The sequence below is a fragment of the Microcebus murinus genome, unplaced genomic scaffold (assembly GCF_040939455.1).
Source record: "Microcebus murinus isolate Inina unplaced genomic scaffold, M.murinus_Inina_mat1.0 scaf001_hap2_Mmur4.0, whole genome shotgun sequence".
Classification (NCBI taxonomy): domain Eukaryota; kingdom Metazoa; phylum Chordata; class Mammalia; order Primates; family Cheirogaleidae; genus Microcebus; species Microcebus murinus.
Genome location: NW_027438947.1, coordinates 1,329,943 through 1,355,848, shown reverse-complemented (window position 1 = coordinate 1,355,848; position 25,906 = coordinate 1,329,943). Strand labels below are relative to the sequence as shown.

General features: G+C 39.1%; 1 protein-coding gene across 4 annotated transcripts in view; it reads left to right on the top strand.

Moving 5' to 3' along the window:
- Positions 1-25,906, top strand: part of ARHGEF9 (Cdc42 guanine nucleotide exchange factor 9) — a 241,991-nt gene that overhangs the window by 127,279 nt on the left and 88,806 nt on the right. For all 4 annotated transcript variants that reach the window (XM_012739107.2, XM_012739110.3, XM_012739109.3 and 1 more), the window contains exon 4: positions 4,176-4,355. In XM_012739107.2, the coding sequence (XP_012594561.1) occupies positions 4,176-4,355 (180 nt within the window). The remainder of the gene's footprint in view (positions 1-4,175; positions 4,356-25,906) is intronic.

Below are 25,906 nucleotides of genomic sequence, written 5' to 3'. Positions count from 1 at the left end.
TGCCAGCCTATCTCTTCAGAGGACAGTTTAAACCATTTTTGTTTATTGAGAAGATTGAAATTGGAGTAAGATTTCCGTTCATATTGATGGGTGAAGTCCTGTTGCTTTGTCTTAGATTTTGAGACATCATGAAGTTCGGGGTCTAGACATAAATTATTTGAGGGTTTTATTTGGAGGAGTGTGTATTGCCCTGTTCACTGTGGTAGGCCGGTCTGAGAATTTCCTGTAGGGCTGGTCTAGTTTTTGCATATACCTTCAGCGATTGCTTGTCTGAGAAGGATTTTATTTTGCCCTCATAGATGAAACTGAATTTTGCCGGATAAAAGATTCCAGGTTGGGCTTTGTTCTGTTTTAGAAGATTAAGGATAGGCACTCCCTCCCTCCTGGCTTGTAAGGTTTCAGATGAGAAATCTGCAGTTAGTCTGATAGGCTTTCCTTTATAGGTTATTTGTTGTTTTTGCCTTGCTGTACGGAGGGTTGCTTCTTTCACATATACTTTGTACAACTTAATAACCACATGAAGAGGTAATTGCCTATTCACATTGTGTCTCCCAGGAGTTCTGTGCACTCCTTGTATTTGGATATACAGATTTCTAGCTCGGCCTGGCATATTTTCCTCCATTATGCCATAAAATAAGTTTTCTAACCCTTGTGAATGTTCCTCTTCCCCTTCTGGAATCCTTATCAGTCTGATATTTGACTTTTTTACATAATCCCACACTTCCTGTAAGCTTTGGTCTTATCTCTTTTTTTCTGTGTACCCTTTCTTCCTCTGATTTGTTTAGCATGTAGGTATAATCTTCAAGCTCAGAGATTCTTTCCTCAGCATGATCTATCCTGTTTTTGAGGCTTTCTACTGTATTATGGAGTTCCTTGAATGTTTCCTTCACTGCAAGAATTTCTGCTTAGTTTCTCTGAATTACTTCAATATCTTTGGAGAATTTTTCATTCTTTTCCTGGATTGTTCTTGTGATTTCTCTATGTTGGGATTCTATTTTCTCTTCAACTCCGTTGAGCTTTCTAACAATCCATATCTGGAATTCTTCCTCTGTTAGTTTAATCATATCCTGTAAGTTGGTGTCAGTTGGTGGGGAATGAGTATTTTCATTTGGAGGTGACTTTTCTCTCCGATCCTTCATGATTCCTGATGTCTTTCGCTGGTTCTTCCTCACCTGGATACTTTGCTGAGGACCAGAGGGGTTTTAACTCGATTATGGGCTGTGTTCTTGAGTTCCAAAGGAATGGTCCTTGGAAGTGCTGGGGAGTATGTGTTCTGGTCCTGTATCATCTAAGAGGAGTTTGAGCCTGTTGGATTATCTTTGACCTGATGTTTTCACCTTCCGTCCACAGAGTTTAGTGGGTTTGGGTCCTTTGCTTAGACACTCAAGGGATCGTTCACTCTAGTGAGATGGAGACCAGTTTCCACCACTATATTGAAATGGGAGGCACTGTTTTAAGCACTGAGTTTACTCTTTCTTTTGATATCTGTGGTTTGTGGGAAGGAGTCAGTTATCAATGTATCCCAAGATCTTTGTATTGTGCTCCAAGCCTCTAAATACGATATACAGGTATCTCAGTCTTAAGCGAATGTCTTGCCACTCCCAAAGGTTCATGGAGTCCTCAGGAATAGCAAGCTCTGCTTTCAGGGCACAGATTGGTAACAGCTAAATGCAGCAAGAAACCACCCAGGTTCTAGCTTGCGAGACAGCCGCTGAACAAAACACCACCCTCGCCTTTCCACCCTTTTAAATTCAGCTTCCAACTCCACTTTCCAGGTTAGGGCAGAGGGTGCGACTGAGCTCACTACCAGAGCATGCCTCTTCAGCGTTTCCAATCTATGGGTTGGCGGTGGCATGCTTTGGCGGTACTGACACCACGTGTCCCCTGTTCAGCGGAAAGCTGGATTATTAAGCTGACCAAAGTAAATGTGAAATAAGCAATCCTCCTTTCAGCAAGGCAAAAACAACAAATAACCTATAAAGGAAAGCCTATCAGAGTAATGGCAGACTTCTCATCTGAAACCTTACAAGCCAAGAGGGAGTGAGTGCCTATCCTTAATCTTCTAAAACAGAACAAAGCCCAACCTAGAATTTTTTATCTGGCAAAATTAAGTTTCATCTATGAGAGCAAAATAAAATCCTTCTCAGACAAATAATCACTGAAGATATATGCAAAGACCAGACCAGCCCTATAGGTAGGCTGGCTTCAAGCGACCACTGCACTCCCTAATTCTGCCGCTCACAGAGCCCCAGTTGTTTATATGTGGGGAACTACCCTCTGTCTACCCAGTGCCAGTCAACCTTCAATGGGTAACCAAAGGCCAAGCCTCCTTTAAGGTAGAGTCCCCACTTCCTGGACCTGAAAGCGTCCTGAGGTAGAATGCCCAATTTGGCACTCGTTTCTGGGGTGCGGGGAGGTGACCACTTAGTTCAGCACCTGTAGGTTCAGCTCCTGTGCCTGCTTTAGCGGAGAGATGGGAGCTCGAATAGCTGCCTTCTCCAGAAGCACGAGCAGTCAGTTGGCCTAGGGTAGTGGGGATGCCTGAGAAAATATTTCTCCCACTGCCCTCTGCAGTATCTCCAAACCACGGGGCTCGGCAGCGGGGCTGGGAATCTGCTGCAGGGCTCTGGCTTTTTCCCTGCTGACTACCGCTGTAAACTCAAAGAGCTGCCCTCTCCAAAAGCACAAACAGTTCGGCTGGTCTAGAGCAGTGGGGGTCCCCGGGAAAGGACTCCCGCATGGCTCTCTGTGTCTCCAAGCTGCGGGGTTGGGCGGTGGGGTTGGGATGCGGCTGCTTGGTTCAGACCCTTCCTGCATTCCCCACTGCTTCAGCAGGGTGCTGTGGAGAGGTCAATATGCTGCCTGCTCCAGAGTCCCCTCCAAACTGCTCGTCTGCCCACGTTGCCACCTCCAACCACCTTCAGGCAATTCTCTGCCTTTGTGGGAGTGGGGGTCGGTGGGGAAGGGATCGTCTCCCTGTGTAGGGGGGGGGGGAAGGAATGCCTCCTCCAGCCAGCCCGTTGGGCGGCAGATGTGTGAACGTACTCCCTCCCCACAGTTTTTCCGACTCCCCAGATTTGGTGATAGAATTTCGGTTCACCTTTGATTATTGTCCACGATTTCTGTATCCTGGTATCTCTTTGCAGTCTTGTCAAGCTAATCCAGAGTAGGTGTAGATGACTTGCGTGTGGTTGTCTGTCCTCTTCACCTCTCACCCTGAGAGCCGAGAGCCAATAGGTCAGCCCTGTTCTGCCATTTTTCACTATCTTGAGAAAAGTATTAAGAAAATTTCACTTAATTCATTCTCGCCAAGAACATTTTTATGTGCTAATCATTTCTACTGATTTCTAATGAGAGAAATAAGCATCAGGTAAAAATCCATGATAGTAAGTTCAGAATGGAACAAGTAGTTTAGACTGTGGCTATTTTTGCCCTGATTTATAGTATGCCCTCAGTCTGGTTTATGTTACCTCAGTGCTCTCTTATTAGACCAAGAATCTTTTTCATCCCCTTTTCTCTTTCATCAATGGATAGATTTATTTTTAATTTGTCTTTTTATTCACAAATGTGTCCCAAACATCTACCCTGTTAGAAATACCATGTACAGGCACACATGGGCTTGCTGGCTGATTTCATTCAAATGATGTCTCCTGGCTAGCTACCTTAGATAGCTGAGGCATTTGCTTTAAGAAATGGTTTGGTATTGTCAATTTCTGTTCCCTTATGGAAAGTTTTCCTGTGCTGGCCTCTGTTGCCAAATTGTTGCCAATGTTATTAAGACCTTTTGGCTTGGTCCTCTAAGGGATAGAACTTTAGAGGTGTGAATGGATCCAGCTAAAACAATAGCTGCAAAGGCAAGTAAAAATGTTTGTGCTCAACCAGCTTCTAGGAAAGGGCCCTTTGACTTTGGATGTCTTTGTCATAGAGAATGGAGGGAAAAGCCCTATACTCTGGAGTCTTTGTATTCTTAAGACTTTTGCTGGTGATCCAGCTTTCTTCATTACTCACTTGGGAGAGTGATTTCTCTAAATCTATTTTCCTCATATGAAAAAATGGAAATAATTATTCCCTCCCTACTTCATGGAATTGAAATGAGGCTCCAAGTGCTTAGGAAATGGTAAAGCCTTCTAAGAATGAGGAACATCCTCAGCCTGCGCTTTTCCCTTTGTCTGCAGGGCTATCTGAAGCAGTGCCGAAAGAGAAGGGACATGTTCAGTGATGAGCAACTGAAGGTAATCTTTGGGAACATTGAAGACATCTACAGGTTTCAGATGGGCTTCGTGAGAGACCTGGAGAAACAGTACAACAATGATGACCCCCACCTCAGTGAGATAGGACCCTGCTTCCTAGAGCATGTAAGTATCTTATCCATTTGGGGAGGGTTTTAAGATGTGTTAGGAAGCAATGGAAGAATTGTCCGAGCTGTCTGATTCTGTTCAGCTGCTTTGTCATGCAGTGGAGATGGACTTCTCTGACTCTGATTTTGACCCTTGATCTCTGGCCAGGTTACAAAGTTGCTGTGATTTGCCCTAGCATTCTCTTTCTTTGCTAATCCCCACCCCTCTCCCACTCCTTCCAGGCAGTTACCAGTAGGATTTGTCTTCAGATTCTCTTTTCTATTCCTGTTAGGTTCGGTTTCCATGAGACTCAGTGTTTTTGGAGGAACTCAACATATTCACTCAAGGAGAATCCAGGAATATGCGAAATAAGAGGGATCATGGTTAGCAAGAAATTGTGTTCCTGTAAGGCATTTATGGAAGAGCACTAGAGTAGAGGAAAGGACAAGTGTAGGAAAAGAGGCCATAGACTTAGAGGAAGGACTGCTGGGAAACAAGACAGCAGGGGAGTATTGTGTCTGCAATGACTGGGAAATGCTGGGCAAGTTCCTTTTGGGCTTTCCTCATCTGGAATATGGGAAGGCTTCATTACATGACATCTTTCTCTAACATCTCATTCATAGGTGACCTAGTTGTTTTGACAATCCTTTACCTCCACTTTTTTTTTCTCTTTTTGTAAGTAGGCTTATGAAGATATAGTTGATATAGGATATACTTAACCTATTTTATATATATGATTCGACAAGTTTCCACACATAAATATACTAATGAAACTCTCACCACAACCAACATAGGGAACAAAATCATGATTCTTAGAAGTATCCTCCTGCCTTAAGCCCTTCCCGGCTCTATCCTCCATGGAGCCACTTATTTGCTTTGTGACACTAAAGAATTATTCTCATTTTCTAGAGTTTAATATAATTAGAGTCACACAATATACACTCTTTTTGATGTTGCTTTTTTATTCATCATAATTATTTTGAGATTTATCCATGTTGGCTTTGTATCAATAGTATATTATTTTTTATTGCTGACTAGTATTTCACTGTATGGATATACCCTTGTTTCTTTATTCATGAAACTTTTGATGAACACTAGGTTTTGACTATTACAAATAAAGCTGCTATGAACATTCCGACAGAAGTTTTTTTATAGACATATGGTTTCATTTCTCTTGGATAAATTCCTAGGAATAACATTTCTGGTTCCTATGGTAGGTGTATGTTTAACTTTTCAGAAAACTAGGAAAGTGTTTTCCAATGTGATTTTACCATTTTACATGCACACCAGCACATTATGAGAGTCCTAGTTTTGCCATATCAATGGCAAAATTTACTGTGGTCAGTCATTTTCATTTTAGCCTTTCTAATAGGTGTGTAATACAGTGTCATTGTGATAATTTTTTTTCTTTTGTATTTCAGCATATTATGGGGGTACAAATGTTAAGGTTATGTATATTGCCCTTGTCCCCCCTCCCCCCTTGAGTCAGACCTTCAAGGGTGACCATCGCCCAGACAGTGCACATCTCACTCATTATTTATGTATATACCCATCCCCTCCTCCCTCCTTCCACCTGCCCGACACCCAGTAAAAGTTATTCCTATATGTCCACTTAGGTGTTAATCAGTTAATACCAATTTGCTGGAGAGTACATGTGGTGCTTGTTTTTCCATTCTTGGGATACTTCACTTAGTAGAATGGATTCCCGCTCTATCTAGGAAAATACAAGAGGTGGTATATCACCATTGTTTCTTATAGCTGAATAGTACTCCATGTTATACATATACCACATTTTATTAATCCACTCATGTATTGATGGGTTGTTTCCACAACTTTGCAATTGTGAATTGTGCTGCTAGAAAAATTCGAGTGCAGGTGTCTTTTTTGTAGAGTGTCATTTCTTCTTTTGGGTAGATGCCCAGTAGTGGGATTGCTGGATCAAATGGTAGATCTACTTGTATCGCTTTAAGGTATCTCCATATTGCTTTCCACAAAGGTTGAACTAGTTTGCAGTCCCACCAGCAGTGTAGGAGTGTTCCTATCTCTCCGTATTCACGCCAACATTTATTGTTTGGGGACTTTTTTTTTTTAATTTTTTTTTATTTTGGCATATTATGGGGGTACAGATTTTAAGGTTTCAATAAATGCCCATTTCCCCCCTCCCCCCAAAAGTCTGAGTCTCCATCATGACCATCCCCCAGATGGTGCACATCTCACTCATTATGTATGTATATACCCGCCCCCTCCCCCCTCCTACCTGCTCAATACCCTATTACTGTAGTACCTATGTGTCCACTTAGGTGCTACTCAGTTAAAACCAGTTTGCTGGAGAATATATCTGGTGCTTTTTTTTCCATTCTAGGGATACTTCACTTAGTAGTATGGGTTCCAGCTCTAACCAGGAAAATATAAGATGTGCTATATCACCATTGTTTCTTAGAGCTGAATAGTACTCCATGGTATACATATACCACATTTTATTAATCCATTCTTGGATTGATGGGCACTTGGGCTGTTTCCACAGCCTTGCAATTATGAATTGTGCTGCTATAAACATTCGAGTGCAGGTGTCTTTTTTGTAGAGTGTCACTGGATCATTTGGGTAGATGCCCAGCAATGGGATTGCTGGATCAAATGGTAGATTCACTTGTATCGCTTTAAGGTATCTCCATATTGCTTTCCACAGAGGTTGAACTACTTTGCAGTCCCACCAGCAGTGTAGGAGTGTTCCTCTCTCTCCGCAACCACGCCAGCATTTATTGTTTGGAGATTTTTTGATGAAGGCCATTCTCACTGGGGTTAACTGATATCTCATTGTGGTTTTGATTTGCATTTCCCTGATGATTAGAGATGTTGAGCATTTCTTCATATGTTTGTTGGCCATTCTTCTGTCTTCTTTAGAAAACTTTCTGTTCAAGTCCTTTGCCCACTTTTTAATGGGGTTATTTGATTTTTTCTTCCTAATTTTCGTGAGTTCTAAGTATATTCTAGTTATCAGTCCCTTATCGGATGCATAGGATGCAAAAATTTTCTCCCATTCTGTAGGTTGTCTGTTTACTTTCATGACTATTTCTTTGGCTGTGCAGAAGCTTTGTAGTTTGATCATGTCCCATTTATTTATTTTTGTTGCTGCTGTGATTGCCTTTGGGGACTTCTTCATAAACTCTTTGCCCAGGCCGATGTCTAGGAGAGTGTTTCCAACTTTTTCCTCTAGAGTTCTAATAGTTTCATATCTTAGGTTTAAGTCTCTTATCCAGCGTGAGTTGGTTTTTGTGAGAGGTGAAAGGTGTGGGTCCTGTTTTAGCCTTCTACAGGTGGCTATCCAGTTTTCCCAGCACCATTTATTGAAGAGAGATTCTTTTCCCCAGCGTATGTTTTTGTCTGCTTTGTCAAAGATGAGATGGCTATATGAGGATGGTTTTATATCAGGATTCTCACATCTGTTCCACTGGTCATTATTCCTGTTTTTGTGCCAATACCATATTGTTTTAATTACTACAGCTTTGTAGTATAGTTTGATATCTGGCATATTAATGCCTCCCATTTTGTTTTTGTTGCCTAGAATTGCTCTTGATATTCGGGGTCTTCTTTGGTTCCATACGAAGCGTAAAATTATTTTTTCCATATCTGTGAAGAATGCTGATGGGATTTTAATAGGTATTGCATTGAATCTGTAGATTAGTTTGGGTAGACATTTTGATGATATTGAGTCTGCCGATCCACGAGCATGGTATGGATTTCCATCTGTTTACATCCTCTGCTATTTCTTTCCTCAGTGTTTCATAGTTCTCCCTGTAGAGGTCTTTTACCTCTTTAGTTAAATATATTCCTAGGTACTTTAATTTCTTTGTTGCTATTGTGAAGGGAATTGAGTCTTTGATTTGGTTCTCAATTAGATTGTTGTTGGCGTATATGAATGCCTCTGATTTCTGTGTATTGATTTTGTATCCTGAGACTTTACTAAATTCATTGATCATTTCCAGGAGTCTCTTGGTTGAATCCTTGGGGTTTTCTAGATACAATATCATATCATCAGCAAACAGTGAAAGTTTGCTCTCTTCTGCCCCTATTTGGATACCTTTGATTCCATTTTCCTGTCTGATTGCTGTAGCCAAGACTTCCAGCACTATGTTGAACAGAAGTGGAGATAGTGGGCAGCCTTGTCTGGTTCCAGTTCTAAGTGGGAATGATTTCAATCTTTCCGCATTCAGTATGATGTTGGCTATGGGTCTGTTATATATGGCTTGTATCATTTTTAGGTATGTCCCTTCTATGCCTATTTTCTTAAGTGTTCGTATCATGAAAGGGTGTTGAATTTTGTCAAAAGCTTTTTCTGCATCTATTGAAAGAATCATGTGGTCTTTGTTTTTGCTTCTGTTTATTTGGTGAATTGCATTTATAGATTTACGTATGTTGAACCATCCCTGCATCCCTGGGATGAAGCCCACTTGGTCGTGGTGGATTATTTTTTTGATAAGTGTCTGGATTCGGTTAGCTAAGATTTTGTTGAAAATTTTTGCATCTATATTCATTAGGGATATTGGTCTGTAGTTTTCTTTTTTTGTTGCATCCTTTCCTGGTTTTGGTATCAGAGTAATATTCGCTTCATAAAAGGTGTCGGGGAGGTTTCCGTTCTTCTCGATGTTGTGGAATAGTTTCTGCAAGATAGGTACTAGTTCTTCTTTGTAAGTATGGTAAAATTCAGGTGTGAAGCCATCTGGACCGGGACTTTTCTTTTTAGGGAGATTTTTAATTGCTGTTTCTATTTCAGCTGTTGAGATTGGTCTGTTCAGGGAATCTATTTCTTCCTGGTTGAGCCTAGGGAGGCTGTGTGTTTCTAGAAATTTGTCCATTTCCTCCACATTTTCCAGTTTGTGTGCATAAAGATTTTTGTAGTATTCATAAATTGTATCTTGTATCTCTTTGGGATCAGTTGTGATATCTCCTTTTTTATTCCTGATGGAGCTTATTAGAGATTTCTGTTTTCTGCTTTTCGTTAGCTTAGCCAATGGTGTGTCAATTTTGTTTATTTTTTCAAAGAACCAACTTTTTGTTTTATTAATCTGCTGAATAGCTTTCTTGTTTTCAATTTCGTTTAGTTCTGATTTGATCTTGTTGATTTCACTTTTTCTGCTGGGTTTGGGGTTGGTCTGTTCTTCTTTTTCCAGCTCTTTGAGTCGTTTCATTAGATTGTCTATTTGTGATCTTCTTGTCTTTTGGTTATAGGCATTTATGGAGATAAACTTTCCTCTCAGAACTGCTTTAGCTGTGTCCCAGAGGAGTTGATAACTTGTCTCTCCATTGTCGTTTTCTTCATAGAAGGTTTTTATTTCCGTCTTGATTTCTTCATTGACGAAGTAATCATTTAGTAGGAGGTTGTTTAATTTCCACGTTTTTGTGTAGAAATGTGAGTTTCTGTTAGGGTTGATTTCTAGTTTTATTCCACTGTGATCTGAGAAGGTACATGGTATGATTTCTATTTTTTTAAATTTCTTGAGATTTTCTTTGTGTCCTAGGATATGGTCAATCTTAGAGAATGTCCCGTGAGCTGATGAGAAGAACGTATATTCAGTGGATTTTGGGTAGAATGTTCTGTAGATGTCTGTCAGACCCAATTGTTCTAGAGTTTTGTTTAAGTCCATTATTTCTTTATTAATTTTCTGTTTGGAGGATCTGTCTCGTGCCGTCAGTGGGGTGTTGAAATCTCCGGCAATTATGGAGTTGCTATTAATCCATTTGCTTAGCTCCAGTAAGGTTTGCTTTATGTATCTGGGTGCACCTAAGTTGGGTGCATATATATTTAAAATTGTTATCTCTTCTTGTTGGACTGTGCCCTTCACCATTATATAATGACCCTCTTTGTCTTTTACTACTTTTGTTGGTTTAAAAACCAAATCGTCTGAAATTTGAACTGCCACACCAGCCTTCTTTTGGCGTCTATTTGCTTGGAATATTGATCTCCACCCTTTTATTTTTAGTCTATATGCATCCTTGCAGGTTAGATGTGTTTGCTGAAGACAGCATATACTTGGCCTGTATTTTCTTATCCATTCAGCCAGCCTATGTCTCTTGAGTGGAGAGTTTAAGCCATTCACATTTATTGAGAGAACTGATAGGCAAGGTAGATTACTGATCATTCTGTTGGGTTGGATGTTGTTGCTATGATTTCTGTCTTGAGCCATTGTAATATCTGGCCTTTAATATCTTTGGGTTTTGGTTGTTTTTATATTCGTGGGTTTTTATTATGATGTTCCGTGCATAACGCTGTTTTAAGTACTTCTTTTAGGGCTGGTCTTGTCTTGGTGAATTCTCTGAGCCTTTGCTTGTCTGAGAATGTTTTTATTTCTCCTTCATATACGAAGCTTAGTTTTGCAGGGAATAATATTCTAGGCTGGGCATTGTTTTGTTTCAAAAGAGTGAGAATGGGGCCCCAGTCTCTCCTTGCTTGTAAAGTCTCATTAGAGAAGTCTGATGTTATTCGAATTGGCTTTCCCTTGTATGTTACTTGCTTCTTTTGTCTTAAAGCTCTTAGAAGGGCCTCTTTAGTTGATACTTTGGTTAGTCTGATGACTGCATGTCGTGACGTCTTCCTGTTTGCGTTGAATCTCCCAGGGGTCCTCTGAGCTTCTTGAACTTGTATATCAAGATTTTGAGCAAGGCCTGGGAAATTTTCCTCTATTATATCTTCAAACAGCTTGTCCAACCCTTGAGTGTTGCCTTCTTCCCCTTCTTGTAACCCCATGACCCTCACATTAGGTTTCTTCACATAATCCCACAGCTCTTGTAGGCTTTGCTCTTTTCTCTTGTTTCTCTGCTCTATTTCTGTGACTGATTTATTTAATTGGAGGGTGTTATCTTCAAGCTCTGAGATTCTTTCTTCTGTTTCATCTACCCTGTTCTTGAGACTTTCCACTGTATTTTGTAGTTCCTTGAATTGATTCTTCATTTCCAGCAGTTCGGTTACACTTTTCTTCAATGTGTCTATTTCTTTTCTCATATCCTGGAGACTTTTTGTGTTTTCTTGGTGTTGGTTATTGAGTTGTTGTTGCAGCTGGGTGAGTGTTCTTATATTCCACATACGAAATTCCTCTTCTGTCATATTGGTTGCCTGATTTTGGTCGGTGTCCGTTTCTAGGGGGCTGGTGCTCCTCTTTGGGGGTGTGTTTTTTGTTTAGTTCTTCATATTTCCTGAGTTCTTTCGCTGATTTCTTCCCATGTCGATCAGTTGTTGTTTCTTTCCTTAGGTTATTGTTTGGGTATTCACACACCTTCGATGCCGTCCCTGTCAGTAGGTGGCGTTTGCTTGGAGGAACAGGCTATGGTGTTGATTTTGAGTCCTGTTATCAGCTCTCGTCCTGGGCGGAGCTGGGTTGGGTAAGCCTGCCCTCAGGCCTTTAGCAGGGGTCAAAGTTCTCCTCTCTGCTTCCAGGGAAAGCTGTCAAGGCGGGGCTGGAATGGTCCCGCTCAGACAGAAAGTCTGGGTGTGGGGGTGGGGCTGTCTGAGACCCGCAGTCTGCAGCAAGGCTCGCTTCTTTCCACCCTCCCCAACTCCGCAGCTACTCCTGGGCCTCTGCCAGCAGGCCAGACCATAAGCCACCAGGCCTCCCTGGACTGTGATGCCGTCGGGGAGGTTCCCTGCACAGGAACGCCACCTGGGTTGGGCGCACGGCCTCCTCCTGGGAGGAGGGTTGCCCTCTAGGTCGCCGATCCGCCCCTGGAGGCACACAGACCTCAGTAGGCTGTTCACGTATAACCCTTCTGTGCCCCGGGCAATGCTAGCCCTCGGTGCAGGGGATCTGGTCTGCAGGTCCGACCTCTGGGTCCCAGAGTTCAAAGTGTATTCCCACCAGGGAGAGGATTTCCGGTCCTAATTCACCCACAGGGAGCCCAAGCTGGGTCTATGTCTCTCAGCCTCTGAGTCGGCACCGTTTTCCTGGGAACACGGTGCCAGCAGCACCTGGGAGGGCGGGCGGGGTCCCAAACGGGAAGGTCCCATTCCCTGGAGGTGCCTCCGGTTGGTGGCTGTATTGTCTCTCTGGGCAGCCGGGGGTAGGTTCGGCGGAGGGGAGGGGGAGGCAATATGGCGCCTGCCGCACGGCTCGGGTCCGTGCACACGGTGGTGCCCGGAGGAAGTTGGGAACCTGGTGCCACGTCTGCTACAGGCTCACCGTTGGCAGGCGGCGGCAGTCTCTGGGCTGGTGTCCGCAGGTCTCTCCACCCGCTGGGGAGCCCACCAGCAGTCCCGAATGCAGGGGAGGGGAAACAGCAATTCCACCTACCCTTGCCGCTGGTCTCCGGGCTGCTCCGGTGGTCTCAGCCTCCAGTTCTCCTCCGCAGCCTCCTCCCGTGGAGTCTCCCGGGGTCTCAGGTACCCCTCCTTCCGGCCCTTGTCCGCTGTATGCTCTTCTTCTTGCTTCTTTCCTCTAGTTTCTGCTAGAATCTGTCTTTTCTGCAGAGACCCTCTGTCTGGCGGTGTTATTCGTCCGCCATCTTGCTCCGCCCCCTCTGTTTGGGGAATTTTTGATAAAGGCCATTCTTGGTGGAGATAAGTGATTTCTCATTGCAGTTTTGATTTGCATTTTCCTGATGATCAGATATGTTGAACATTTTTTATATGTTTGTTGGCCATTATTCTTTCTTCTTTAGAAAAGTTTCTGTTCATGTCCTTTGCCCACTTTTTGATAGGATTATTTGACTTTTTCTTGCTGATTTTTGTGAATTGTAAATAGATTCTAGTTATCAGCCCTTCATCGGATATGTAGCTTGCAAAAATTTTCTCCCATTCTGTAGGTTGTCAGCTTGCTCTCGTGACTGTTTGGCTGTGCAGAAGCTTTTTAATTTGATCATGTCCCATTTATTTATTTTTGTCAACAGCAAAATATGTAACTTGCAAATAGTCTCCAAATATTTCCTCCCATTCTGTAGATTGTTTATTTGCTCTCATGATAGTTTCCTTGGCTGCACAGAAGCTTTTAATTTGATCATGTCCTATTTATTTATTTTTATCATTGCTATGATTGCCTTTGGGGTCTGCTTCATAAATGCTTTCCCTAGGCTGATGTCTATAAGAGTCTTTCCAACATTTTCTTCTAGAATTCTTATAGTTACATGCTTTATGTTTAAGTCTGTTATCCATTGTGAATTAATTTTTGTGAGTGGTGAGAGGTGTGGATCCTATTTCATCCTTCTACATGTGGCTATCCAATATTCCCAGCACCATTTATGGAATAGGGATTCTTTTCACCAGTGTATATTTTTGTCTGCTTTGTCAAATATCCTATGGCTGTATGAAGATGGGTTTATATGTGGGTTCTCAGTATTGTTCCATTGGTCTATGTCTCTGTTTTTGCCTGTACCATGCTGTTTTTGTTACTATAAGCTTGTAGTATAGCCAGAAGTCTGGTTAATTGATTTCTTCAAATGTGTTGTTTCTGCTTAAGATTGCTTTTGGATACAGAGTCTTCTCTGGTTCCATAAGAAGTGTAGAATTAGTTTTTTTAGATCTGCGAAAAATGATGTTGGTATTTTAAATAGGGATTGAATTGGATCTGTAGATCACGTTGGGTAGTATAGACATTTTTACAGTGTTGATTCTGCCAGTCCATTAGCGTAGTATGGTTTTCTTCCTGTTTATATATTCTGCTATTTCTTTCCTCAGTCTTTTGCATTTCTCCCTGTAGAGGATTTTGGGGTTTTTTGAGGTTTTTCCTCCAATAATAAATTATATTCCTAGGTATTTTATTGTTTTTGGTGCCATTTTGAAGGGTATTGAGTCTTTGATTTGGTTCTCAGTCTTACTGTTGTTGGCATATAGGAATGCTAATGATTTATGTAGAGAGATTTTGTAACCTAAGACTTTGCTGAATTTGTTTATCAATCCCAATAGTCTCATGGCAGAATCTTTGGGGTTTTCTAGACGCAAAGAGCAAAATTTGACTACTTCTGCCCCCATTTGGATGCCCTTAATTTCCTTCTCTTGTTTCATTGCTCTGCCTAGGACTTCTAGCACTATGTTGAATAGAAGTGGTGATAGAGGGCAACCTTATTTTGGTTCCAGTTCTAAGTGGGAATGCTTTCAGTTTTTTTCCCATTCAGTATGATGTTGGCTGTGAGTTTTTTGTATGTGGCTTTTATCGTTTTTAGGTAAGTCCCCTCTTTGCCTGTTTTATTATGCGTTCTTGTCATCAAAGGGTGCTGAATTTTGCCAAATGCTTTTTCTGCATCTATTGAGAGGATCATATGGCCTTTCTTTTTATTTCTATTTGTGTGCTGAATTACATTTATATATTTGCATATTGAACCATTCACTCATCTATCTCTAGGATGAAGCCCACTTGGTCATGATGGATTGTTTTGATAAGCACCTGAATTTGGTTTGCTAGGATTTTATTGAGAACTTTGCATCTACATTCATAAGAAATATTGGTCTTTAGTTTTCTTTTTTTGTTGAATCCTTTCCTGGTTTTGTTATCAGGGTGAGATTGGCTTTGTCAAATGTGTTGGGGAGGATTCCTTTGTTCTCAATATCATGGAATCATTTCTGCTTGATAGGCACCAGTTCTTCTTTGTAGATCTGGTAAAATTTGGGTATGAAACCATCTGATCCATGACTTTTTTATATAGGAAGGTTTGTTATTGCTGATTAAATTTTGGTACTGGATATTGGTTTGTTCAGAAATTCTGTTTTTTCCTGGATGAAGGTAAGGAGGCTGTGCATTTCTAAGAATTTGTCCATTTCCTATGTGTTTTCAAGTTGATGTGCATAGAGATTTTTATAGTATTCATAGATGATGTTTGTATTTCCATGGCATCAGTTGTAATTTCTCCTTTTTCATTCCTGATTGAGTTTATTAGAGTCCTTTCTTTTCTGCTTCTATTTAATCTATTGATTTATCAAAGAAACAACTTTTTGTTTTATTAATATTTCATACGTGTTTTGTTAATAATTTCATTTACTTCTGCTCTGATCTAGTTATTACTTTTCTTCTGCTGTGTTTGGGATTGATTTGCACATCCTTTCCCAGTTCTTTAAGACGATTCATTAGATTGTTGATTTGTGATCTTTCTGTCTTTTGGATATTGGAATTTATGGCTATAATTTTTTCTCTAAGGCACTGCTTTAGCTGTCTTACATATTTTGATACATTGTGTGTTCTTTATGATTTATTTCAAAGAACCTTTGGAGTGGCATCTTAATTTCCTCCTTGACTCAATAATCGTTTAGCAGAAGGTTGTTTAGTTTCTATGACTTTGTATAGACATGATTGTTTCTTTTGGAGTTGACTTCTAATTTTATTCTACTGTGTTCTGAGAAGATGTAGGTTATAATTTCTAATGTTTTTAAATTTCTTGAGACATGTTTTGTGGCATAGGATATAGTCAATGCTAGAGAATATCCTGTGAGCTGATGAGAAAAATGTATATTCAGTGGTTTTAGGATAGAATGCTCTGTAAATGTCTGTCAGGCCCATTTGTTCTAGAGTTCTGTTTAAGTCCATTGTATCTTTGTTTATTTTGCTTAGAGGATCTGTCCTCTTCTGGTATTGAAGTCCTTGGCTGTGACAGTGCTGCTGTTTATCACTTTGTTTAGATCAAGTAGGATTTGCTTTATGCCTCTGGGTGTGCCTGAATTAGGTGCATAAATATTTATAATTGTTATGTCTCCTTGTTGAATTGTACCCTTCACCAATGGCTGTCTTTGTCTTTTATTACTTTTTTGATTTGAAGACTAAGTTTTCTAATATCAGAATCTGCTATACCAGCTTTCTTTTGATTTCCATTTGGATTGAATATAGTTTTCCATTCTTTCACCTTGAGTGTGAATGAATTCTTGTGGGTTAGATGTGTTTCCTGAAGACACCATATATTTGGCATATATGTATTTATCCATTAGGTCAGCCTATGTCTGTTTATTGGGCAGTCCAAGTCATTCACATTTATTGAAAGAATTGATAAGTGGAGCAGATTTTTGTTCATCGTGTTGAGTTGAACTTTGTTGCTTTGTTTTCTCTGTTGAGCCATTACGGTATCTGGCCTTTGACCTTTAGCTCGTGTGTGATTTTACACTGGTGAGTGTCTGTTGTGCTGTTCTGTATGTAACGCTGTTGTGAGTACTTCCTGGGGGGCAAGTACTTGTCTTGATGAATTCCCTCAGTGTTTGCTTGTCTGAGAAGGTATTTATTTCTCCTTTTTATAAGAAACTTAGTTTTGCAGGGTACAAAATTCTAGGCGGGGCATTATTCTGTTTGAGAAGACTGAGAATGGGGCCCCATTCCCTTTTGGATTGTCATTTCTCGGATGAGAAGTATGCAGTTACTCTTAGGGGTTTTATAATTTTTTTGTTTTTAAAGATATAGTATGTGCACATGATATAAAATTCAAGTGACACGGAGAGGTGTGCAGCTAAAAGTCTTCTTGGAAATTTTCCTTCTTTGCTTTTGAGACTGTGTCTTGAGTGCATCCCTAGGACCACTCTTATGTTCAGTGATTTGCTAGGAGGACTTACAGGTTCAACATGTGGTTGTACTCATTGCTATGATTTATTATATGAAAAGATTCAAAGCAAAATCAGAAAAAGGAAAAGGTACATGGGGGAAGCATGAAGGAAATGAGGCACAAGATTTTAAGAGTCCTGTCTTAATGGAGTCACACAGGAGGCACTTAATTTCTTTAGGAATGAGTTGTGACAACATATGTGAAATGTTATCAGCCAGGTAAACTCATTAGAGACTAAGTGCCCAATTTTCTTGTAGGGGGTTGTTCATATAGGTACCCTCTGGCTAGCATGTATCAAAATTACAGACTCCCAGAATGAAAGCACATAGTCAGCATATTCCACATTGTTTATATAGACAGTCTAGACACTGTAGCAAGGTGTTCTTATCAGGGAATGGTGTTTAACCCTTTTGATATCTAAGTTCCAAGATGCCAGTCAAGCAAAAACCTTTCCAGCAAGCTTTTCTAGGAAAAAATAGTCTCACTCCTGATATGATAGCTCTTTTCTGCTTGTTATCTAAACTCATTCAGCCTTTCCAGAAAGCATCTGAGTAGTGTTTATAAAGGTTAAGCATGTATATAACCTAGTGGTTGCATTCTTGAATGTATATCCTGGAGAAATTCTCACAGAGGTCCATGAGGGAGCCTATAAAAGACTGATTTTGATTGCATAGCATTGTGTTGTGGAAATCAGAAGCAACTTAGGAATTTATCACTACAGAGATAGATCCATGGATAAGAATCACATGGGGGATTCTTACTGCAGGGTATTATGTAGTAGTAAACAACAGACTAGAAGTATGTACCTTATAGCAACATGTAGAGATCACAAACATAGTGTTGATTGGAGAAAGAACATGGAATAGTGGTTCTCAGCTGAGGGCTGCCCTGTGTCATGTAGGGTGTTTAACAGCATTCCTGGTAGGTGCCAATAGCAACTCCCCCACTACCCAGTTTTGACAATGAAAAATGTCTCCAGATATTGTCAAATATCCCCTAAGGGATGAAAAGAATCGCTGAAATGGTCATGTGCTTTTACCCTTTAATCTGTTAACATGGTGAATTTGGATTGAATAATTTTTGTATGTTCAGTGAACATTGCATTACTGGGATAAACCCCATCTAATCACAGTGCATATCCTTTTTGCATATTACTTTTCTTTTTTAAAAATTAATTTGCCCTTTTATTAGTTCTAATATTTTATTTTTATCAGCCATATATATATATAATATATACAATAAGATTCATCAGTTTTAAGTGTATATTTTGATGAGTTTTAACAAATGTATATAGTTGTGTAACCACCATAATAATCAAGATACAGAACATTTCTATCATTCCATAAAGTTCTCTCATCCTTCCTTTGCGGTCAATATATGCCTGTATGCCTGGCCCATGGCAAACACTTTGTTTTTATTGTAATTTTGCTTTTACTTAGAATGTTGTATAAACGAAAGCATACAGTACATAATGTTTTGTGTTTATTTATTTCATTTAACATACCTTTGATATCCACCATGTTTTTGCATGTATCGGTAGTTGGTGGTTCCTTATTGCTTAATAGCACTTTATTGTATGGATATGCCACCCATTCAATAATTAGTGGACACCTAGGCTGTTTTCAGTTTTAAGCTCTTATGAATAAGCTGCTGTGAACATTCCAGTACAAGATGTTTTAGAAAATATAGTCTTTCATTTTTAATGGGCAAATACATAGGTTTAGGATTGCTGGGTTGCATGGTAAGTGTTTTCTTAACTTTATAAGATACTGCCAAACTATTTTCCAAAGTTGCTATATCAGTTTGTATTGTTACTACTATTATATAAGAGTTTAACTTGCTCTACATGGTTGTCAACATTTGATATTATCAGTATTTTTTATTTTAGCTGTTCTAATATGTAGGTGTGTAGTGGTATCTCATTGTGGTTTTAATTTGAATTTGCTAATGGATAATGATGTTGAGCATTTTTTTATGTGTTTATTTGACACCTATATCAAATGTTTCGTGAAGTGTCTGTTCATGTCTTTTGCCTATTTGTAAATGGGTTATTTACTTAGTGCTTAGTTTTGAGAGTTCTTTTTTAAAAAATGGATATATAATGTTATATATTTATAAGGTACATGTGATATTTTGATATATTTATATAATGTGTATGATCAAATCAGGATAATAGAGATATCCATCACCTCAAACATTTATCATTTATTTGTGTTGGGAATATTCCACATCTTTTAGCTATTTTGGAAAATACAATAAATTATTGTTAACTATATTCACCCTACTATGCTATCAAACAATAGAACTTATTTCTTCTATCTAACTGTATTTTTGTACCCATTAACCAACCTCTCTTCATCCACCTCTCCCCACTAATCTTCCAACCTCTGGTAACCACATTCTACTTACCATCTCCATGAGATCAAATTTTTAGTTCCATGTATGAATGAGAACATGTGATATTTGTCTTTATGTGCCTGACTTACTTCACTTAACAAAATCTCCTCCACCTCCATTAGTGTTGCTGCAAAGGACAGGAGTTCATTCTTTTTTGCAGGTGAATAATATTCCATTGTATACATATACCACATTTTTTATCAATTTGTCCATCTATGGGTACTTAGGTTGATTCCATATCTTAGCTATTGTGACTACTGCCGCAATAAATGTAAGAGTGCAGATATCTTTTTTACATACTGATTTTCCTTCTTTTGGATATATATTAAGCAATAGGGTTGCTAGATCATATTTTATTTCTATTTTAGTTTTCTGAGGAATCTCTATATTGTTTTCCCTAATGGCTATACTAATTTATATTTCTACCAACAGTATATATGAGTTCCTTTTCTCTGCTTCCTTGCCAGCATTTGTGTTTTGTCTTTTTGATAAACCATTCTAACTGTGATGATATTATATGTCTTTGTGGCTTTGATTTGCATTTCCCTGGTGATTAGTGATATTGAGCATTTTTTCATATGCTTATTGGCCATTTGTATGTCTGCTTTTAAGAAATGTCTCTTCAGGCTATTTGCCCATTTTTAAATCGGATTTTTTTTTATGCTGTTGAGTTGAGTCATTTACATATTCTGGTTATTAATCCCTTGTTGGATGGATAGTTTGAAAATGTTTCTCCAATTCTACAGGTTGTTTCTTCACTCTGTTGATTGCTTTCTTTGCTGTACAAAAGCTTTTTTTTTAGTTTTATATGAATTAACATATTTTGGGCTGTCTACTGATTTTTTTTATTTCATCACATTATGGGGATACAAATATTGTTAAGGTTACATATAGTGCCCTTGCCACCCCTCACTGTCCCCCCCACAAGTCAGAGCTTCTAGCATGTCCAACCTCCCGGTAGTGCGCATCGCACTCGTTATGTAATTATACACCCATCCCCTCCTTCCCCCTCCCACCCGCCTGACACCTGATGAATGTTTCGCTCTCTTTTTTTAAAATATTTTGGTTCCATTTTATATCTTTGCCTTTCCCTAGGAAGGGTTAGAGGTATGTCCTTTCCTTTCACAATGCTCACCACATCCCCCAGATGTGGGTCTACCCTCCCCCTCCCAATCCTTGGTGAACACTACCACCATTTGAGCATCATAGTTTTAATCAGTCAGTACCAATTTGATGTCAAGTACATATGGAGCCCATTTTCCTGATCTTGTGTCCCCTCACTTTGGATAATGGGCTTAATCCGGGATAGTATAAACAGTCCTTGCTTGCTGTAATTTCTTAGAATTGAGTAATATACCATTATGAACATATACCAAATTTTAATTATCCAATCATGAATTGACGGGCACTTGGGTTGTTTCCATGATCTTGCAATAGTGAATTGTGCTGCCATAAACATTCAGGTGCAGATGTCTTTATAATAGAATGTCTTATGCTCTTTTGGGTAGATGCCCAACAATGCTATTGCAGGGTCGAATGGTATTTCTATTTTTAGCTGGCTTTTTTTTACTATATATTTTAGCATATTATGGGGGTACAAGTGTTAAGGTTATATATATTTCCCATGCCCCCTCCCCCCTCGAGTAAGAGCTTCAAGCATGTCCATCCCCCAAACGTTGCGTATCTTACTCGTTTGGTTGTATATACCCATCCCCTCCTCCCTCCTCCCACTCTCTTGAAACCCAACAAATATTACTCCTGTATGTCTACTTAGGTGTTGATCCATTAATACCAATTTGCTGGTGAGTACATGTGGTGCTGGTTTTTCCATGCTTGAGATAACGTCACTTAGTAGAATGGGTTCCAGCTTTATCCAGGAAAATACAAAAGATGCTATATCACCATTGTTTCTTAAAGCTGAGTAGTACTCCATGGTATACATATACCACACTTTATTAATCCACTCACGAATTGATGGGCACTTGGGTTGTTTCCACAACATTGCAGTTGTGAATCGTGCTGCTTAAACATTCAAGTGCAGGTGTCTTTTTCCTGAAGTGACTTTTGATCTTTTGGGTAGATGCCCAGTAGTGGAATTGCTGGATCAAATGGTAGATTCACTTGTATCGCTTTGAGGTATCTCCATATTGCTTTCCACAGAGGTTGAACTAGTTTGCAGTCCCACCAGCAGTGTAGGAGTGTTCCTATCTCTCCGCATCCACGCCAGCATTTATTGTTTGGGGACTTTTTTTTTTTTTTTTTTTGAGACAGAGTCTCGCTTTGTTATCCAGGCTAGAGTGAGTGCCGTGGCGTCAGCCTAGCTCACAGCAACCTCAAACTCCTGGGCTCAAGCAATCCTCCTGCCTCAGCCTCCCACGTAGCTGGGACTACAGGCATGTGCCACCATGCCCGGCTAATTTTTTATATATATATCAGTTGGCCAATTAATTTCTTTCTATTTATAGTAGAGACGGGGTCTCGCTCCTGCTCAGGCTGGTTTTGAACTCCTGACCTTGAGCAATCCGCCCGCCTCGGCCTCCCAAGAGCTAGGATTACAGGCGTGAGCCACAGCGCCCGGCCATGTTTGGGGACTTTTTGATAAAGGCCATTCTCACTGGAGTTAAATGATATCTCATTGTGGTTTTGATTTGCATTTCCCTGATGATTAGAGATGTTGAACATTTTTTCATATGTTTGTTGGCCATTATTCTGTCTTCTGTTGAGAAGTTTCTGTTCATGTCCTTTGCCCATTTTTTGATAGGGTTGTTTGATTTTTTCTTGCTGATTTTCGTGAGTTATAAATAGATTCTAGTTATCAGCCCTTTATCAAATGTGTAGCTTGCAAAATTTTTCTCCCATTCTGTGGGTTTCTGTTTGCTTTCTTGACATTTTCTTTGGCTGTGCAGAAGCTTTTTAATTTGATCTGGTCCCATTTGTTTATTTTTGTTGCTGTTGTGATTGTCTTTGGGGTCTTTTTCATAAATTCTTTGCCTAGGCCAATGTCTAGAAGAGTATTTCCAACATTTTCCTCTGGAATTCTAATAGTTTCACACCTAAGGTTCAAGTCTGTTACCCAGTGTGAGTTGATTTTTCTGAGAGGTGAAAAGTGTGAGTCTTGTTTTAGTGTTCTACATGTGGCTATCCAGTTTTTCCAGCACCGTTTATTGAATAAGGATTCTTTTCCTCAATGTATGTTTTTGTCTACTTTATTGAAGATTTGTTGGCTATGTGAGGATGGTTTTATATCTGAGTTCTCTGTTCTGTTCCACTGGTCAATTTCCCTGTTCTTGTGCCAATCCAAAGCTGTTTTAATTACTATAGCCTTACGGTATAGTTTGAAGTCTGGTAAATTGGTAACCTCCTATTTTGTTTTTATTGCCTAGGCTTGATTTTGCTATATGGGGTCTTCTCTGGTTCCATACGAAGCGTAAAATTATTTTTTCTATATCTGTTAAAAATAATGATGATATTTTGATAGGGATTAAATTGACTCAGTAAGTCACTTTGGGTAGTATAGACATTTTAATAATGTTGATTCTGCCGACCCATGAGTATCGTATATTATTCAATCTGTTTATATCCTCTGCTATTTCCTTCTTCAGTGTTTCATAGTTCTCTCTGTAGAGGTCTTTTATCTCCTTAGTTAAATATATTCCAAGCTACTTTATTTTCTTTGTTGCTATATTGAAGGGAATTGAGTCTTTGATATGTTGTATTGGTATATTATTCTTGGCATTCATAAAAAGAATAAACTTCTCAGAAAAATATATTTAACAAATATATTCTAGTAGAATATAGTTAAAATATATTCACAAAAAATATGGAATTATATTATTGATTATATTATCATATTTTCTTATAAATAACATATGAATGGTGATCACATTAAGAACAGTTAATATTCAAGGATGCATTTTCTGTGAATATATTTTTGTTCACTTTTTAGTTCTTTTAACTCTATCATTTTTCTCTGTAGTATGAATATATTTTTTTCTTTTTTTCATATTTGTTTCATCATATTATGGGGGTACAAATATTGTTAGGGTTATAAATATTGCCCCTGCTCCCTCTCTCTCCCCCTATGTGTCCAATCCCCCAGTGTTGTGCATCACACACATTATGGAAGCATACACCCCTTTCCTCCTCCCCCCTACCACTTGCCCACCACCCGATAAAAAGTTTTGTTTTGATTTTTTTTTTGACATTTTGGTTACATTGTATATCTTTGCCTCTCCATAAGAAGGGTTCGAGTTATGCCCTTCTCCTCCAAAATATTCGCCACCTCACTAAGATTGGGTCCCCCTTCCGAATCCCTGGTGAGTATTGCCACCATTTGAAAACCATAGTTTTAATCAGTCAGTACCAATTTGATGGAGAGTAGATGTAGAGCCCATTTTTCCATATCTTGTGTTGCATCACTTTGGATAACGGTCTTAAGCTTAATCCAGGATAGCATAAACGGTGCTAGCTCACTGTCATTTCTTAGGATTGAGTCATATTCCATTGTGAGCATATACCACATTTTAATTATCCACTCATGAATTGATGGGCTCTTGGGTTGCTTCCATGACCGTGCAATAGTGAATTGTGCTGCTATATACATTCGGGTGCAGATGTCTTTATAATAGAATGTCTTATGCTCTTTTGGGTAGATGCCCAACAATGCTATTGCAGGATCGAAAGTTATTTCTATTTCTAGCTGTTTGAGGTATCTCCAAATTCTTTTCCACAAAGGTTGCACTAGTTTGCAGTCCCACCAGCAGTGTAGGAGTGTTCCTGTCTCTCCGCATCCTCGTCAGCATTTGTTGTTTTGGGTTTTCTTGATATAGGCCATTCTTACTGGGGTTAGGTGGTATCTCATTGTGGTTTTGATTTGAATTTCTCTAATAGAGAAGTTGAGCATTTCTTCATATGTTTGCATGCCATTATTCCGTCTTCTTTGGAGAAGTTACTTTTCATTTCTGTTGCCCATTTCTTGATGGGATTGTTTGCTTTTTTCTTGTTAATTCTTTTAAGTTCTAGATAGATTCTTGTTATTAGACCTTTATCAGAGGTGTAGAGAGCAAATATTTTCTCCCACTCTGTGGGTTGTCTATTTGCTCTACTGATGGTTTCCTTGGCTGTTCAGAAACTTTTTAATTTGACCAGATCCCATTTGTTTATTTTTGTTGCTGCAGTGATTTCCTTGGGGGTATTCCTCAAAAATTCTTTGCCAAGCCAATGTCCGATAGGGTTTTCCCAACATCTTCTATGAATCTTAAAGTTTCGTGCCTTAAGTGTAAGTCTATTATCCATCTCAATTGAATTTTTGTGAGAGGTGAGAGGTAGTCATCCTGATATGTTCTTCTGCTTGTAGCTAGCCAGTTTTCCTAGCACCATTTATTGAAGAGAGATTCTTTTCCCCAGTGTATATTTTTTGTCAGCTTTCTCAAAGATTAGATTACCATATACTGATGGTTTCATCTCTGGTATCTCAGATCTATATATCTATGCTTCTCTTCTTGTGCCAGTAGCAGGCTGATGTAACTATTATTACTTTATAGTACAGCTTGAAGTCAGGAAGATTGATACCTCCCAGTTTGTTCTTTTTATTTAAGATTGCTTTGGCTATATGAGGTTTTTTCTGGTTCCATACGAAGTGAAGAATTATTTTTTCTAGATCTGTGAAGAATGCTGATTGTATTTTGATGGGAATTGCATTGATTTTGTAGATCACTTTAGGGAATATTGACATTTTAACTATATTGATTCTACCAATCCATGAACAAGGTAGATTTTTCCATCCGTTTAAATCTTCTGCAATTTCTTTTTTTATTGTTTCATAGTTCTCCTTGTATAAATCTTTTGTATCTTTCATTAGGTATACTCCTAGATATTTAATTTTCTTTCAGGCTATAGTAAAGGGTATTGCATTTTTGATTTGAGTTTCTGCTTGATGGTTCTTGGCATATATGAATGCTTATGACTTGTGTATGTTGATTATATAACCTGAAACTTTACCAAATTTGGTTATCAGGTCTAGGAGTCTCTTGGAAGAGTCTATGGGGTTTTCTAGGTATAATATCGTATCATCAGCAAAGAGCGAGAGTTTGATTTCATCTGCCCCCACTTGAATGCCCTTAATACCCCTCTCCTGCCTGATTGCTATTGCTAAGACTTCAAGTACTATGTTGAATAGCAGAGGAGATAGCGGGCACCCTTGTCTAGTTCTGGATCGAAGGGGGAAAGATTTCAATTTTTCTCCATTTAGAATGATATTAGCAATGGGTTTGTCATAGATGGATTTAATAAGTTTAAGGTATGAACCATCTATGCCTATTTTGTTAAGACTTTTTATCATAAAGGTGTGTTGGACTTTGTCAAATGCTTTTTCTGCATCTATTGACAGAATCATATGGTCTTTTTTCTTCATTTTATTTATGAATTTAATTGCATTTATAGACATGAGTATGTTGAACCATCCTTGCATCTCTGGAATAAAGCCCACCTGGTCATGGTAAATTATTTTTTTGATGTGCTGCTGAATTCTATTTGCTAAAATTTTATTTAGGATTTTTGCATCTGTATTCATGAGGGATATTGGTCTGGAATTTTCTTTTTTTGTTGTGTCCTTTCCTGGCTTTGGTATCAAGGTGATATTGGCTTCGTAGAATGAGTTAGGAAGAATACCATCCTTC